We start from the raw sequence: 15948 nt of genomic DNA, 5'->3' as shown, positions 1-15948 counted from the left end.
GGTTCAGTATCTGCAACTCACCTCGGATAATGCCGACAACACGAGTTGATTAATTGATTGCCGAGCTATCTTCGCGCCGGGCTTCAATAAGCTTCAACCAAGACGACCTGAGCAAGCTCACCTCTGTCCGACGAGGGGGAGGAATGTGTCGAACGAGTACAAGGAGTGTGGGCTTGAAACTTCGATGGCCAGCAATTGTGCTCGCTCACACACGCACGCGCTCGGACGCGCCTTCGCAGTCTCACGGACTCTGAATCCAGAAACGGAAGCAATCGAGTGCAACGGAGAGGACGACGTGACGATAAACTCTGCATCCGGGTGTGACGATCTGTGACTGTCGTTTGCCGCCGTTCGAGACAACGTTGCCAGGGGAACTCAAAGCGTACGCATTGCGATGAAATTCATTTCGAACCCACCCGATCGGCGTCTGTCAGCGTCTGTCGTGCCTCGCGATCGCTGCTCACCGTCTCGACGTTCTCATGACCATGACACGCTCAGTGACGAAATGCTCATTCGACACCAAGATCCGCTTTCAAGATCCCGGATGTGGAAAAACAAGCGCTGCACTTATCTTGCCTTGGGCAATTAGCAATTACATAGACGGCGGCTACATAGATGATGAACAACACTCAAGGGCAAACCAGGAAATGGAAAGAGAATTACTTGCTCGCAGCTCCAATGAACGCCGGTTGGCGATCATGAGAAATGGATGATGATGGGCGAGGTCGGAAAGATAGACTTCACCATGCGGGACACGATGTATGGATTACTAGCATGGAGTGTTACAGAAAAAGGTACGGACTGACAATCACAAAGAACTCAAAGCGACTAGAATACAACCTCAGCTAGACATAGTACATATTAAGTTGCGTTGATATACTAAAACGTTACACGCCAAACTTCTCCACCTAGACAGACATCGCACCGGCGATACTACGATTCTTTCTAAGCCGAACGAATTGTTTTCTACTTCGTCCACTCGTCGACGCGAGTGAGCGTGGGACAACCCGTTGCAGGAGGTGACGAGAACTGCGTCTCTACAAAGACCTATATGATATCCAACCATCAGCCAACGTCACACCAGAACCATCACACCAGAACCATAAAGTGAGAACACAAACCTTTTTCACACCAGCTTCCCGTTTGTCGAAGGCAACATAAAGCTTGGCCATATCGTCAATCGGTACCCGATGGCTAATCATACTGAAAACAAGTACATCGTCGTCAACCGCCACAGTCTGACAAGAATGGAATGAGAGAGACATACAATGTAGGATCAAACTTCCCAGGAATGATATAATCGTTCAGAATCTCCTCCCAATACTTCTTCACCGGAGCTTGTCCATTGCCAACAAGTCTAACTCCTTTTTCCATAAGGGCCCCGAGGTTGAAGCCATTGCAAAAACCAGCATAAGCGGCGATAATGCCCGCACTGCCTCCTTTTCTGCATGCGACGATCATCTCGTTCACGGTCTCCGGGACGTCAGTCTCAAGCATTAGCGTCTTCTGGACTTTGTGCAACATAGTCTTTGGTTCGTGGAACGTGCCTGAGTGGAAGAAAGTCAATATGAGCCATGGGCGCACAGAAAGAATTGTGAGGAAGACACTCACCACAGTCAAGAGCGATGTCGAGGCCACCGGGGACGAGCTCGTGCAGCCGTTTCGGGACATCAGAGAACTCAGTGAAGTCCACCGTCTCGATACCGATGGCCTCTCGAGCAAATGCCAGTCGTTCTGGTTCCTTGTCGATACCGATGACTCGAGAGGCACCCTTCAGCTTCGCCCATTTCGCAGCACAGAGACCAATAGGGCCCAGACCCTGTTGAGTCGACCGTGGTCAGAATATGCCATATTAAGATACGATGCACGGAGACGTACCCAGACACCAACGGTGTCACCTTCTTTGACACCAGTATCGACGACGGTGTGGTAAGAGGTGGGGAGGACATCGGATAGGTAGATCACCTTCTCGTCCGGAATGCCGTCGGGGATTGGAAGAAGGTTACTGATAGTTCGCGCGTGAGATGGTATATAGAGAAAAGTTGGTAGTATAAACTCACTATTCTGCGATTGGTACTCGCACGTATTCGGCCTGGCCACCAGGGAAACCACCAGTGAAGTGTGAATATCCGAAAAATCCAGCATCGCGTGTACCATACATATAATTCTGCAGTCTATATCAAAACATCTTACTCGTCAGCGATGTATGGCATAGTCGGAGTCATGCCAGACTTACGACGAGTGGTTCGTGTTGTCACAGAATGAGGAGAGGTTCTCTTTGCAGAACCTACATTTGCCACAGCCAATTTGGAATGAGGACACAACACGCTGACCGATCTTGAGGTTCTTGACGTTGGGCCCGACTCTGTCCACAACACCCATGAACTAGACAGAATGGCTCGCGTCAGCACAAAAAAGATGGGGAACTCAAAGATACGCACCTCGTGGCCTAGAATGTCTCCCTTCTGAAGACCCATGATTTCGCCGTGGTAGAGATGCAAGTCCGAGCCGCAGATCGTAGACCCAGTAACTTTCTGTGCACAACATGAGTTCACCATAGATGTTTCTTCGTAGCCAACACACTCACAAGGACAACATCATCTGGGTCGACGATGTCTGGAATGCCGGCCTCAATGACGCGGACATCGTCTGCGCCGAACCAAGCGAGGGCCTTCATGGTTCCCTCTGGCCGGGCCTTGTAACCCTCCCTATCTGTCGTGATGGTAGTCGGGTAGGAGCCAAGATGCTAAAGAAAAGTAATTTTCCGGTAAATGGGCCGTAATTTCGCTGGTATGGACGAGTGTGCCGCTCACCTCCTGGAACTTGTTAGCTGCGGCCTGCATGATTTAAAGTTGTGTTGGTAGATTGGATTCACAAAATTATGGGGGGAAAGAGATATAAGACTAATGGGGAGTCAGCAGAGCTCATTCTAGGAGCTCTTTATATAGGTCGACGAGGCTGAGGACTTGATGCAAAGCCTGTCAGAGAGATGACGGTTATGACGCAAGGCGGGGCTCCAGCTGGCGCGCGAACAGACTTTCCGCCAAGCACGTGAGGTCATTGTCCTCCCGAGAATTGAGGCCTAATCGAGGCGGAAGCAGAATAAATATATGTTGGGAGAAGATCATTGATGACTTGGGCTGCGAGGCCGCTCGCGGTACGAAGGAAAGGGGGAGTGGGCCACAGTGGCGTCTCCAGGGTCTCGATCAACACGACATAAGTCTCGTGACCGCGTCAAGGCGAGAGTGCCACATTTCAGTTAGTTCTGAATCTGAGTCCTCGGTCCTCATCCTCATCCTCACACTCTTGCCATTGTGCCACTGCTAGTCCACTAAACTAGTATTGACCTTTCTGGACCACTAATTACGCTGAGATGTCGGCGGCCACTCCTAGCTCGTCCACACCAGAGGCCGGAACCTCACCAGCCGCCGTTCCGCAAGATATCCCATCCAATGCATCCTCCGTCGACCGCTACGTTCTCGAATACCTTCGTACACATGGACATACGTCTGCTGAACAAGCTTTCAGTGAATCTCTGGAAAGCGATGACAAAGGGAAAGGGCGAGAGATGTCGGGCACGACCATTACAGCAGACGAGCTTGTCAAGAAGCTCACCTCCATGCTAGACCGTTCCGGTGACATTTCGGTCCAAAACGCACTCAAGGACATTACATCCTTGAGCAATACATCGAATCTGCAAAGCCTACTTTCTTCTATTGGGCCTGGAGGTACTGAGGAGATCTTGACGCTGGATCCCACTGACAAGCAGGAGGGGTTTCGAGAACTCGAGTCTTGGGTTGACGGATCACTGGATATGTACAAGGTGCGTTATCTCTGATTATTCTTGATATGTGTTAAACACTGCTATTGTAGCCCGAGTTCCGCCCAATACTCTTTCCAATATTTTGCCACTTCTATCTCGACTTAGTGCAGTACGGCTTCAAAGACGCTGGTCAGTATGCGTGTCACTCCTCGCTTTTGTCACCGTTCACGACCTCCTTACAGCCCTGGACTTCTTCAAAACTTTCTCACCATCACTCGAGCCCATGCACAGCTCGACTCTCCACCGACTCTCTACACTTCGCCTCCCATCACACGTTCAACACGATGAAATCGCCAACCAGTTCCGTAATGCCAAGTACGTCGTACGCATGAGCCGAACAGGATTTAACCTACTAGTGGGCTGGCTCACGGAGGGTATAGGAGGTGAAGGCACCGGTGCAGGTGTTGGGTTCTCTGGAGACAAAGGAAAGAGGGGTCGATCTGCCGTGATGCGTGTCGTGAACAACCATTTGCGGTTTGACGGTAAATTATCTCGCTGTACTCATATACATGATCGTAGAACACTCGTTAATGGGATTGTGCGCTTTACCCTTGCCTTTGTATGGCCAGTCACTACCGCCAGCCCAAGCGCTGTCTCGGCCAACTCATGGGAGGAATCCACCGGTCTTCTTTCCTCCCTCATCCCTCAACCAGAAGGCTCCACATCTTCCTCGGCACTACTAACAAACCCGCAGGCTTTCAACACTTCCAAAGGCGACCTTAAACTTGGTCCGCCACCAATGTCGGACGAACTGCGAGCAGAGACGGAGAAGATGTTACGGGATCAGGCCATGATTGACAGGGACCCGTACGCGCAGAACGACGCGAACAACGTACGGCCGCCACCTGTACCTGGTGTCGTCGCACCGACTGTCGCAGAACAGCCGCCACATCCTCCGACCTTCAAGACGGTGGACATTCAGAGAGAGGTTGAGAGAGTGAGGGATGCGAGGAAGAGGATACGATTAGAGCCTTCGGCTCTGCACGCAGTGGATGCGAATTCACCCCAGGCTGCTGCTGCGAGACAACGAGCTCTTCCGAGTATATGTGCCTATACATTGCATGATGTTCCTGAAGGGCGAGTCGCGTTGAACATATCTTCCTCTAAACTGAAGTTGCTGAGGTTTGGCGATAGATCGCCTTGTGTTACATTTTCGCAGGATACGTCGCTGATGGCCGCTGGGTTTGAAGAGAGCTATATTCGAATATGGAGCCTCAAGGGCGAATCACTCAACGTGCTCAAAAGTGACTTCAATGTCAATAACATCAAAGACAGTAAGTCCAGACCATTCAACAATGTTCTGTTTCTTTACCCGTCAAATTCATCCATCACATGATCACACAGCATCCTCCATCCGCAAAATTCGTGAAAAAGGCGGACCCTCAACGCGAAAACTAATAGGCCACAGCGGACCTGTCTACTCTCTAGCCTTCGACCCTATCGCAGGTTCCTCAGGCCCCCCAAAATACCTCCTCTCCGCCTCAGCAGATTCTACTGCCCGACTATGGTCTCTAGACACTATGACGAATGTTGTTGTCTATCGGGGGCATCAGAATCCTGTGTGGGATGTGGCTTGGAGTAGTACAGGGATCTATTTCGCGACGGCGAGCAGGGATAAAACGGCGAGGCTTTGGTCGACTGATAGGACGTCGGCGTTGAGGATTTATGCGGGTCATCAGAATGATGTGGACGTAGGTCACACCTATTCCCTCCCGTCATCTCCCAATTTCTCATTTGGTTTGTTGGTTTTTGCTAACGTATGTGGGCGTGGATAGTGCGTCAGGTTTCATCCGAACTCGTTGTACCTGGCGACTGGCTCTAGTGATAAGACAGCCAGGCTTTGGGACGTTCAGAAGGGTTCATGTCTACGTATATTCGTGGGCCATCAAGACATCATAACGACATTGGCCTTCAGCCCGGACGGCAGATATCTTGCCACAGCGGGTTGGTACCCCTTTCATTTTCACTCCACTCCCGCCAACCGTCCACTTTCCACATACTTACTGATGCAATTGCTTCTATGTCGCAGGTGAAGATCTAGCCGTGAATTTGTGGGACCTCGGTTCCGGTCGACGCATCAAGAAAATGCTGGGCCACACTGCATCGATTTACTCCCTCGCATTCAGCGCAGAATCGAGCATGCTCGTTTCTGGAGGTGCGGATTGGACGGTCAGGTGTTGGGACGTGAAGGCTCCAGGTGGGTTGGCGGAGAAGGATAAGTCGAAGGAAAACGGGGTGGCGTCGGGGGCTGGTGTGAATGGGATGGTCAATGGTCATGGCAATGGGGCTGGAGCAGGACATGGGGCCGCGGCAGGTGGTGGCGCGGGAGGAAATAAGAACCCGTATGTCATTGATACCGTGGAAACGTGAGTTTTCTCTCTCTTCCTTCCTTCCTTCCTTCCTTTGCCTTGTCATGTTGTTGACGATGTGGAAACGCTACAGGACGGACCTCATGGCAATGTTCCCAACGAAGAGGACACCGATCACGAATGTTCATTTTACTCCGAGGAATCTATGTCTCGTCGCTGGACCTTATCTTTCTCCTGACCAGCACCGATGACCGTCGACCAATACTAATCACGGGCACGGGCTGAGTCTTGTGCTGGATGATGTTACCTTTCAACCTGTGTCTGCTCCCATGTTTACCGCTGTCACCTTCTTCCATGCTGATGTTGTGCAACTATTTTGGACGTGGATATTCTCCCAAATGTTGGTATCCTTTATTATGGAACGAATGGAGCGCGTTTCATCCTTGTGATTCGGTTAGGTGTTCGGTGTTCATAGCAAGATTGTCAGATGGCTTTTGAAGAGTACATGTCAAGAATTCGCGTAACAAGAAAACAACCCTCAACGCGTTGACAATATCATCGAGATCGTACATACAAAAGCAATTTAGCGAGGCACTAAGAAACCACATAGAAAACATCATAACAAAACGCGACCGTAACAAATACACGCGTATATACTACGCAGCGGGGTTCAACCTCGTAAAACGCGTCACAAGGGCTAAGAGCCCTGAGAGCCCGGCAAACCGCTCTCATCATCGAACAGGCTATTGAAGGACGAACGCGACGAGTCTTGAGACAGCGCCGGACCACCCGAAGCCCCTTCACCGCAAAACTTTAATTCAAGTAGGGTGGCTCCCTCTCGCAATGGAATGACAAGACCAGAAGGTAGATTGTCGACACGGTTGTTCGCACTGCCGATATCCTCCGCCAACAGGGTCCGTTCCCTGACCGGAGGAGCGTTATGGCCTTGGGACCGGCTCGCGGGCTCGGACGGACTGCGCGAAGCAGACGGATTCAGAGGCGTGCTATTCTCTTCGACGTCAGTTTCATCAGCCTTCTCGGTGCTGCCCCCTGCACTGTCGCCGTCGCTGTCTTCGTCTTCTTCAGTACTCTGAGCGTCTTCTCGAGCAGTGTGGACGCGCCATTGCTCAAAGAGGCAATGGTGAGTGTCGAAACCCGTTGGGCTTGACGATGGGGTTCTATCTCCATTTCTGAGGGCTGCCTTGATCATGTCCCAGTCGTTGGCGTATTCTGAATAGCTGGTGGAGGCGCGAAAGGGGGCGTGTTCCATTCCTTCCGTAGACGACCAATCTGGGTCGACGTCCGCTTCCATATCGTGCTGCGGAGGGACATGGCGAAAAGCGTTAGAGGTGAGAAGTTGGTATCACGCCACTGGAGGAACGTACTTGAGTGGCAGACTCTTCTGGATCTCCCTCCATCGTCTCATCTCCGTCTTCGTCTATGGTAGAGGTGGTAGATGCATCGGCTCTCAACGGCTTACGAGAAGTCGGCATCGTTCTTCCGTTCGTGATCTACGCGAACAAATAGTCACCACGTCTCAATCGATATAGAAGGGTCAAGGAGAGATGACAGACATACCTGAGCACCATTGGAAGTATTGACGAAGGAAGCATGTGAGTCATGCGAGGAAGTCTGAGAGCTCGAAAGCTCGTCGTCTCCATAATACGTCTGCTGGGAACCGTAAAGAGTTCCATCGTTACCGCCACCCTAGAAAAGATAAAACGGCTGGGTGAGCTATTTTCCTGGCACACTAAACAAAGGGAATGACCATCTGCGCATTCAAGTCATACAACACCAATGTTGAAGACGCGGCAAGAGAATTGGACCATTGAGCTGCATTTGGGATTGGTCCACTACCCACGAAGGAAGCCTAGTACATTTATGAGCAACCATAGTCAATATTTGCGTATGGAGCATGCGAGGACGGGGGAAGATCCGATCTAGCCTTGCCAAAGAAAACATACCTGTGAGTCCAACTGTTGTGTGTGCTGGGGCGAGTCAATTTCGGAGTCTGAGCCCTGGAGAAAAACCAAAGTACGGTGAACATCAGCGGTGAGGAAAGATAACAAATACGGGAGTCATGATGCCTGAGAAAGAACACAAACCATTGGCATCCCGAGCATACCCTGGACCTCTAACTCGCTGCTGAGCCTTGTCAGTGAACGATTGTGCATGTTGGACATCTTCAGACTGAGAGACAGGGAGCCAAAGAATACTGGAGATAGTCCTATAGTTTGTCCTGAGGCAGTTTCGAGGTAAAAGGTCTTGAAGAGGGTGCTACGAGGTGAGAACCAAAGGTTTATATAGATTCAGAGCAGGATGGCCAATAGACACTGGCACAAGCTGGCACTGAAGGCCCAAGAGCCAAGGCCACTGGTAGCCACAGATCTCAAACAGCTCAAGATGGCACAGACAATAAGACCGTGTATGCCCGAAAGAAACCAGGGGATAGGGTTCAGAGGCCCATTGTGTTCGTTGTCAAAAAGATCTTTACGTTTTCGGAGTGCGTCACATCCTTGTGTGGCTTTGTTAATTAGAGTGGCGACGGAAAATCCCGGCACCGCAGAGTGGCGAACACGTATAGTAGCCTCCTCGAGACCGAGCATGAGGAGGTACATTGTATCACGCCGCAATAAGTTTGAATTCAATTATCAACCATATAGGTAACGACGGGCTAGCACTGAGCCCTCGAATAAGCACCAGCTTGAAAGCAGGGCAAAACGGGTTACGGCGCGCGTCTCGGACGCGACGCGTTCGTCGGATGTGTCACGTGCCCTACGTCGGTCGCGTGCGGTGGCGACTCCAGTTTCAGAACTCATCCTCTCTCTCTCTGCCTCTCCGCACACGACGCATTGCACTGTCCTCGACTACACCTACCAGCAGTGGTATTCATACAAGAGTATGTTTGATTCTCAATGTATCTACCGCACACGGAGCGCTGAAGTACGCACTCAGGTTCCTGCTAACTGACACCACAACTCTCATTGAGCGATCATGGCGAGCATGGATGTCGATTCCAATGTCCCAAACCAAGAACCCCAACTCACGTCTCTTCACCAACAAGAGAGTTCAAGTGTTACTCCGCCGCTACCCATGTCCGTTGGTAGGTCCAAATTGTCCTTGTTCCGCACCATGATTGCTCTGGTCTGACTGCTACCCTAGTACTCTCGGACGCTCCAGCTGCTGCTGAGCCGCGCGAAAACTTCAAAGATATACCCGTGAAGGTTCACATTCGAAAGCCGGAGAGGGACACCTGGGTCTACGTCGGCCGTGGAATAGTCCACCTTGACATACAGGGCCATTCAGCCCAAGTTGGTGAGTGCGCCTGCCTTTTCAGCCACCCTCATCTCCACCTCTTGAGAGGCGCCCAATTTGGTTGCTCACCGATGCTCCCTGTGCAACAGTCGTGCGTTCGACCTCGACCAACAAAGTGATGACTATGTTTAGCGAGGTATATTATCCCTTCGCCTGGACTGATGGGTACGGAACACTTACTGCGTGGGCAAATATTCTCAGGCCAGTGATGTTCTCGCTGAGAAGCGCGGCAACTTCGTCGTCGTGGGCTGCGTTGAGGGCTCGAAAGTAGTGTCTTGGTCTCTTAACGTGCGTGCTTGCCCTCTCGCCTTGTGGCATCACCCGCCTGACGTTTACTCGACCATCACGTTCTTTATTCGCCAGGCTCTAAACAATTCGGAAACACTTCGGCTTTTAGCCAGCATCGAACTTGCTTGTTACCGGTGCAAATCTGCTGTCGTAGACCCTCGCCTGCACCTGAAGCTGCGGCGAAAGATCGACAAGGTTATCAAGGACGACAGACGCAAGAGGCACCGCAGGCGCAAGGACCAGGACGCGATGGTCGATATGTTCGCGAAGCAACATATTCATGAGCCTATGGGGTCTGAGGCCCTCGCAGCGTCTCCTCCATGAGAGTCTCCCTGCATCCCATGGATCGGAAGTGACTCTCATTCAACGCGCAGTTAGTTCGATCTGCTGGGCTGGGGAGGAAGGAAGGAGCATCAAGATGAGCCACGACAATTGTGTACTTCTAATCATCATTCTTTGCCATATATCAACTCTGCTACCTGTTATGTTTTCCTCCCTATCATCTCTTCTTCTTTCCTTTGCCCCCGCTGGGCACTTTTATGTTTGACCGTTCTCCTGTATTCCTGGACACTAGCCCACGCCATCCCCTCGACCGTCCAAGTCGCTCTCATCCCGTAACCTGTTCGCCGCTTGTCTTTGCCTGCCCTCCACATACTTACCCTACGGTGATCATCTCATCGCTTTCCAGCATCTCGCAAGCATCGCAACACCAACTTCGTCGCCATTGTTCATATTACTAGCGTTGTCGTTTGTCTCGTCGTAGTCTCGGATACGGTATCTGTCCGCATCTGTCCTCGTCTCACCTTGCCTCACCCTGCCTCATCTACTTACGTTACGCCACGCTCTACTCGTCGATACGCCCCGCATTCCCTCTATCCCCTCCTCTCTCAACGCCCCACATTTTCCTATTCACCCTGTCCATTTTGCCCCTACCTCACTTGCTCTCTGCATCCTGCTTTCTGACCGAGTCGTGGTTGTCGCTCTTATTGTCTCAATTTATTTAATGTTTCTTCTGTCAGTCACTATTTCTGTCGAAGCCTATAGCCACTTAGAACTATCAGCTCTCGACCGAGTCCAAGTTCGAATTCCTCCTTTGCCGAAGCGCCTATTTCCTGCACTCATACACGCCAATGGACCTCTTTGCACCTGACTTTGTAAGCATGGTTGAAGAGACTCAGCCTACTGTGGACTGGCTTCATGTGCGCGAATGCGCCCATACTGGCAGAAAGATGATGATGCGCTCTAGATTGTATGTATGCTGGGAGGTCATAATAAAAACACATTGACGAACATAACAAATACAACGAAGTTCGAAACACAGATTCCGGTGTCCATCGGGTTCCGAGAGTTGGGAAACCGAGGCAGATACTGTATGTATATAGTAGACAATAAACGATGAGCTTGTGGACGTCGAGTTTGACGACTCGAGTATGGTATGTATAGAAAAAAAGAGACAAAATAAGGAGAAAATGGCTAAGGTAGCGAGACATTAGTGGGCGACGGAAGTAGACAATACAACACGCAGGTGAAAATGCCGGAAGAAAAGGGGCCGTGTAAACTGTACAACGTTGAAGTCATGAGAGGTTCGAGGAAAGTGGTCCGTGTTCAAAGTCCACGACAGTCCAAGCTGCCTCACCTCAACCTATCGACTATAACCCGCCGCGGCAGCAGGATATTGTCCATAAGCCGCCTGCTGCTGCTGCTGCTGCTGCTGCTGAACTTGGGCCTGGACTTGAGCCTGAGCTTGAGCCTGTTGCATCTGCGCATGCGCCAACTGCGAGTTTGAATACACTGCTCCTCCTTGCGCGTATCCAGGGCCGGCACCGGCACTACCGTACGCATGTGCCGCCACTGCAGGTGGAGGGCCCATGGAGCCTGCAGTCTGTTGCTGCTGCTGTTGTTGCGGGAGGTTTGAAGGAGCGATGGGGGAGGTGGCGGAAAGTGGGCCGGCAGGGCCTTGATGGGTTGGAGCGGTGAAGTACGGGTGTTTAAGAGCTTCGGCGCAGGTGATGCGTTTGGCGGGATCGAATTGGAGTAGACGTTCAAGCAGGTCGATGGCTATGTAGAGTGGGTCCATGATTGAGCGAAGCAGAAGGATACGAAAAAGAGAGACTTGGGTCATACCTTGTGGCGAGGCCTTGGGGAGAACTTGCTGGAATGGCATCTTCGGGTAGCGAGGCCACTGCTTCAGTTGAATCTCGGGCTGATAGACATAAAATCAGGATATATGTTAAAACTCGAGAACAGCAGAACTTACTGATTCGGCTGCAATCTTGCGCAATGTTCGGTCGTCCGGAGTACCGATTATGCGCATGATGTGTAGGAGTTGGTCGGAGTTGTCCCGCCCACGGAAGAGCGGCACGCCAGAGATCATCTCCGCAAAGATACAACCGCAAGACCAGACGTCGATCGAGGTGCTGTATGTCCTCGAGCCCAGCAACACATCCGGAGCGCGATACCAAAGTGTTACGACCTATGTCCGCCGAGTCATTTCAGTACGTACACAAACAGGAATCGAAAATGACTTTTCGTACCTCATTCGAGAACGTATTCACGGGCACGCCAAACGCCCTCGCCAATCCAAAATCTCCCAACTTTAGCTCGCCTTTCCGATTGATCAACAAATTCTGCGGCTTCAAATCCCGGTGAAGCACCCTGTTTTCATGACAGAACGCCGTGCCCATCAGCAGCTGGTACATGAAGCTGCGCACTGTGTGTGGATCGAGCGCGCCGCGGTCGCCGTGAGCGTCCATGTACTTCTTGAGGTCGCGTTCGCAGTACTCGAAGATGAGAACGAGTTTGGTCTCGGTATGGATGACATCGTGGAGGCGGACGATGTTGACATGCTTGAGCTCTTTCATGAGTGAGATTTCGCGGATGGCGGTGGATGGAGTGCCTTCTTCAGCATCAAGATGAATTTCTTTGAGGGCGACGATTTCGTTCGTTGTGCGTGAGCGACCCTGTAGGATCCGGTAGGGTTCAATTGAGGCGGGGAGAAGGAACCATGGCTTCGACTTACCTTGTACACCGTTGCATACGTCCCTTCACCTAAACACAAGACATAAGGAAAAGAACGCTTGGAAACTACAATGATTGCTACTTGCCTAACTTCTCAAGCTACAAGCCGTGCACAGTTCATTAGTTCATACCAGCTATGAGTAAGGTAAGCAAAGTACCTGGATGTAATTCATTATGTTATGAACGATAGCTAGTCAGAAATACTAAGAGAAAATGTCTAGGTTTGAGTCGCTGAAACGAGCGGCTTGGAGTGTAGTTAAAGGGAAGGAAAGGTCGGCGAGCAGGAAAGGGAGAGGCGAAGGTGTTTATAAGAGTCAAGCCAGGCCGTGAACATGTCCGACCCCATAGGATCGGCGCCGGGCCGTCAATCCCGTCCCGACGAAACCTTTGCAACTTTTTTGCTCTGTGCCAAGTCAGACGCGTTCTCTGGCGTGCAAGGTATGTCCGTCGTTATTCGCCGTTATTCTCATATTTATTCTGCTTCACCACAGTATATTAGCTCGATATGTCGTCAGCAACTCCTAAATCAAAAAAGGGCAAGACTGCACCTCCTCGCGGCCGTCCCACCTCTTCTTCCGTCCTCTCTCAACCCGTAGTCGAAGATGCATCCTCATTAACTGCACTCTCCACCTTCTCGCCCAAAGGCAATTACTTTGTCCTTCTATCCTTGGCAATAGACAAGCATCGTCTACGTGTACATGATACTGCTACAGGACAGAGCATAGCGGAACACATCGTCCAGGACGCACGAGTTGCCACACTTTCGTGGACTGAGCTCGGTTCTTCGGAACATCAGGAAGAACCTATGGAGGAAGACGACGCACCGAAGAAAAAACGTAAAAAGCGGAATAGTCTCGCTACCCAGGCGAGTTCGACAAATGCCTCTGAGACTTCGCAGGTCGTACTTCTGGGTCTCTCGAACGGCTCGCTACTTGTCTTCTCTCCTTCCCATGGTCGCGTCCTCCGTACCCTGTCACATTCGTCCAGCACCGCCGCTATCCTCTCCCTTTCTGTCTCACAAGACGCATCAAGCATCTGGACTTCCAGCGCAGACAGCTCCGTTCACGTCTGGAACGCACACAGTGGCGAGCATCTCTCATCGTGGAAGACAGACGACCGGATACCATGCACGTCCCTCAGCATGTGTAAATCGAATTCTAACGATCAAGTCGACTTCCTTCTGGCCCATCATAGTATCCGCCTCCTTTCCTCCGCCTCTCCCTCTTCTCCTTCAGGTTCATCAAAACCGAAGGAGCTGGCCACTTTTACAGGACATGCCTCAAATATCACCTCTATACATTGGGTCGAAGGGTCTATACCAAAACGATTCGTCTCCATGGCTGAGGCCGACCGTCATGTTTATGTCTGGGAGGTCCCAGAAGCGTCTACCACGGAGGGAAAATTGGTCGCTTCTATACCGCTGGACTCGGATGCGCGACAAATATCAGTAAACGGACGACATCTTCTCGTTCTCTCCGCGTCGGGGAAGATCAGTGTGTTCGAACTCGATTCGGAGTTCTCCTCGAGCTCTCCTACGAAGAAGTCCAAACAAAAGGTTCTTACTCTCAGTCCTCGTTCGACCGTCTTCACCAAGGCCAAACGTGGAACAACACCTGTAGAGATTGCATCGGCGGCTGCTGTTCATGGACAGGAGGGGCACGTACGTATGGCGCGGTTGATAGGCGGCGTACGACCAGTATTTGACGTTGTTGTAGGTATCATCCTCCATTTCCCGAATGTACCATAATTAACGATTACTTCAGGAATATCTCGATCAGTTTGGAAACTTCATTCCAGAGGTCATCGTTATGAAGGACGTATACTCTGGCCTGGTTGATAGTGCTGATGTTGCACTTGTATGTTCTCCCACCCTCTTCATTTCCTATCCTCCGCTTAGTGCATGTAATCTTCTTGCAGGGGCCTTCGACGAAGCGTTACGCTGAGTCTTCGAACCTCGCTGTCCGATCAGGTGTCGAACTCGGCCAAGAACCCTCGACAGACGACCTCGCGCTCCGTGACATTGACGGCGCCCTCGATGTCGATATTGCTGAACTCAGCCTAGGACAACGTCTTACCGCTTTAGACCCTGGCACTCCCGCCACTCGTCGCACCGCTGCCGATGCGGACTCTGACTCGTCAGTCGAAGACAACGCTGCTCCCAATGGTCGTAATTCCCATCGTCGGCAGCAGACGCAAGACGATTCCACTGCCACACCAGCCATGTCTTCCATCACGCTCACTCGCACTCTCATCCAAGCTCTTCACTCATCGGACTCGAAACTACTCGAGATGTGTCTGTCACATTCGGATTCTGGGTTGATCATGCATACAGTAAGAAGATTGCCGCCACAGCTGGCTGTTCCGCTTGTAGTGGCGTGTGTTGAGAGACTGGGGAGGGGAAAGAGGGCGGGAAGCGGCAAGGGTGGTGGGGCGGGAGCGAGTAGTCAGAGGGGAATGGGTTTGGTGAGATGGGTTAAGACGGTGTTAGTTGTGCACAGTGGACATCTGATGACCGTACGTTATATTACTCTTATTTCATGAGAATGGGCGCTCATCTTCGCCGTTTGTTTTAGATGCCCGATTTGGTCGCACGGTTATCTGGTCTTCATGCCACACTCACCACACGACTGACACTTCAAGATTCTCTGCTCTCGCTGTCTGGACGGCTTGAGATGGTTCTACAGCAGATCGAGCTCCGATCTTCCGCTGCGCCTGCTCCAATATCTCAACCGCCGCAGTCATCAAAAGCGGGTAAGAAGAAGGGAGGGAAGGCGAATGGCATCGTTGCGAGAGAACCCGTGAGGTACGTGGAGGGTGAGAGTGAAGATGAAGATGAGGACGCTGGAGCGATGGATATGGAGGTCGAGGAAGGAAGCGAAGCTGGGAGTATTGAAGACGTGGAATTGGGCGGGGAAAGCGCCAGTGAGGATGGGAGCGATGAAGAACAGGATGAAGAGGACGAAGAACTTGATGACGACGATGAGGATGACGAGGACGATGACGAGGAAGGTGCCCCGAAATTAAACGGTTTCGTAGATGACGAGGCAGAGGAAGACGAGGACAGCGAGGAAGAGAGCGAATGAGTGTTACTCAAAAGTATATTATCGTCACATGCTAAAGTATGTGCGATCATGTCTCTGCTGTATTCCTCCACCTAATTGTCTTAAGAAGTATGTAGCTCTGCTTTCTGCATAA

General features: G+C 51.3%; 6 protein-coding genes across 6 annotated transcripts; 3 read left to right on the top strand and 3 right to left on the bottom strand.

The window, feature by feature from the left end:
- Nucleotides 1-870: 870 nt before the first annotated feature.
- On the bottom strand, nt 871-2874 carry STEHIDRAFT_89261 (GroES-like protein). The gene is made up of 10 exons (XM_007298216.1): nt 2814-2874; nt 2588-2746; nt 2442-2534; nt 2237-2385; nt 2061-2174; nt 1879-2005; nt 1612-1819; nt 1268-1547; nt 1122-1203; nt 871-1047 (listed from the first exon to the last, which is right to left on the bottom strand). The coding sequence occupies exons 1-10, from the start codon at nt 2841-2843 to the stop codon at nt 967-969; spliced, it is 1323 nt and encodes a 440-aa protein (XP_007298278.1). The 5' UTR covers nt 2844-2874; the 3' UTR covers nt 871-966.
- A 444-nt stretch (nt 2875-3318) lies between these two features.
- STEHIDRAFT_117367 (WD40 repeat-like protein) lies at nt 3319-6555 on the top strand. The gene is made up of 9 exons (XM_007298734.1): nt 3319-3823; nt 3874-3952; nt 4006-4305; nt 4393-4900; nt 4958-5097; nt 5168-5514; nt 5599-5767; nt 5853-6189; nt 6266-6555. Exons 1-9 carry the CDS (start codon nt 3374-3376, stop codon nt 6381-6383), a joined length of 2448 nt encoding a protein of 815 aa, XP_007298796.1. The 5' UTR covers nt 3319-3373; the 3' UTR covers nt 6384-6555.
- Nucleotides 6556-6655: 100 nt separating this feature from the next.
- Nucleotides 6656-8554, bottom strand: STEHIDRAFT_136267 (uncharacterized protein). Its single transcript, XM_007298733.1, has 6 exons — nt 8238-8554; nt 8097-8150; nt 7901-8002; nt 7711-7839; nt 7518-7643; nt 6656-7450 (listed from the first exon to the last, which is right to left on the bottom strand). Exons 1-6 carry the CDS (start codon nt 8313-8315, stop codon nt 6830-6832), a joined length of 1110 nt encoding a protein of 369 aa, XP_007298795.1. The 5' UTR covers nt 8316-8554; the 3' UTR covers nt 6656-6829.
- Nucleotides 8555-8974: 420 nt separating this feature from the next.
- Nucleotides 8975-10648, top strand: STEHIDRAFT_71023 (uncharacterized protein). The gene is made up of 6 exons (XM_007298092.1): nt 8975-9031; nt 9088-9235; nt 9295-9447; nt 9537-9583; nt 9649-9735; nt 9811-10648. The coding sequence occupies exons 2-6, from the start codon at nt 9127-9129 to the stop codon at nt 10057-10059; spliced, it is 645 nt and encodes a 214-aa protein (XP_007298154.1). The 5' UTR covers nt 8975-9031; nt 9088-9126; the 3' UTR covers nt 10060-10648.
- Nucleotides 10649-10961: 313 nt separating this feature from the next.
- On the bottom strand, nt 10962-13016 carry STEHIDRAFT_164635 (Pkinase-domain-containing protein). Its single transcript, XM_007298732.1, has 7 exons — nt 12912-13016; nt 12840-12852; nt 12755-12783; nt 12270-12695; nt 11993-12208; nt 11860-11938; nt 10962-11793 (listed from the first exon to the last, which is right to left on the bottom strand). Exons 1-7 carry the CDS (start codon nt 12924-12926, stop codon nt 11378-11380), a joined length of 1194 nt encoding a protein of 397 aa, XP_007298794.1. The 5' UTR covers nt 12927-13016; the 3' UTR covers nt 10962-11377.
- Nucleotides 13017-13258: 242 nt separating this feature from the next.
- On the top strand, nt 13259-15836 carry STEHIDRAFT_151659 (WD40 repeat-like protein; the record flags this gene model as incomplete). Its single annotated transcript, XM_007298731.1, has 4 exons — nt 13259-14464; nt 14517-14609; nt 14671-15267; nt 15327-15836. 4 exons carry the CDS (start codon nt 13259-13261, stop codon nt 15834-15836), a joined length of 2406 nt encoding a protein of 801 aa, XP_007298793.1.
- Nucleotides 15837-15948: the final 112 nt, after the last annotated feature.

Source organism: Stereum hirsutum (assembly GCF_000264905.1).
Source record: "Stereum hirsutum FP-91666 SS1 unplaced genomic scaffold STEHIscaffold_1, whole genome shotgun sequence".
Classification (NCBI taxonomy): domain Eukaryota; kingdom Fungi; phylum Basidiomycota; class Agaricomycetes; order Russulales; family Stereaceae; genus Stereum; species Stereum hirsutum.
The sequence above is the reverse complement of the archived record's forward strand: the minus strand, read 5'-3'. Positions and strand labels throughout refer to the sequence as shown.

Excerpts from the sequence above, each read along its gene's own strand:
- STEHIDRAFT_89261 (XM_007298216.1), bottom strand. The coding sequence starts at position 2,843 with ATGCAGGCCGCAGCTAACAAGTTCCAGGAG. Across the intron at positions 1,548-1,611 it reads CGACATCGCTCTTGACTGTG|GCACGTTCCACGAACCAAAG; the intron begins GTGAGTGTCTTC and ends TCTTCCACTCAG. Across the intron at positions 1,204-1,267 it reads GGGAAGTTTGATCCTACATT|TATGATTAGCCATCGGGTAC; the intron begins GTATGTCTCTCT and ends ACTTGTTTTCAG.
- STEHIDRAFT_117367 (XM_007298734.1), top strand. The coding sequence starts at position 3,374 with ATGTCGGCGGCCACTCCTAGCTCGTCCACACCAGAGGCCGGAACCTCA. Across the intron at positions 4,901-4,957 it reads TTGCATGATGTTCCTGAAGG|ATCGCCTTGTGTTACATTTT; the intron begins GCGAGTCGCGTT and ends GTTTGGCGATAG. Across the intron at positions 6,190-6,265 it reads GTCATTGATACCGTGGAAAC|GACGGACCTCATGGCAATGT; the intron begins GTGAGTTTTCTC and ends GAAACGCTACAG.
- STEHIDRAFT_136267 (XM_007298733.1), bottom strand. The coding sequence starts at position 8,315 with ATGTCCAACATGCACAATCGTTCACTGACAAGGCTCAGCAGCGAGTTA. Across the intron at positions 7,840-7,900 it reads ATGACTTGAATGCGCAGATG|GGTGGCGGTAACGATGGAAC; the intron begins GTCATTCCCTTT and ends TATCTTTTCTAG. Across the intron at positions 7,644-7,710 it reads ATACTTCCAATGGTGCTCAG|ATCACGAACGGAAGAACGAT; the intron begins GTATGTCTGTCA and ends TTGTTCGCGTAG.
- STEHIDRAFT_71023 (XM_007298092.1), top strand. The coding sequence starts at position 9,127 with ATGGCGAGCATGGATGTCGATTCCAATGTCCCAAACCAAGAACCCCAA. Across the intron at positions 9,448-9,536 it reads GGGCCATTCAGCCCAAGTTG|TCGTGCGTTCGACCTCGACC; the intron begins GTGAGTGCGCCT and ends CCTGTGCAACAG. Across the intron at positions 9,736-9,810 it reads TAGTGTCTTGGTCTCTTAAC|GCTCTAAACAATTCGGAAAC; the intron begins GTGCGTGCTTGC and ends TTTATTCGCCAG.
- STEHIDRAFT_164635 (XM_007298732.1), bottom strand. Across the intron at positions 12,696-12,754 it reads CGTATGCAACGGTGTACAAG|GGTCGCTCACGCACAACGAA; the intron begins GTAAGTCGAAGC and ends CGGATCCTACAG. Across the intron at positions 11,794-11,859 it reads CCCCAAGGCCTCGCCACAAG|CCATCGACCTGCTTGAACGT; the intron begins GTATGACCCAAG and ends CACTCTACATAG.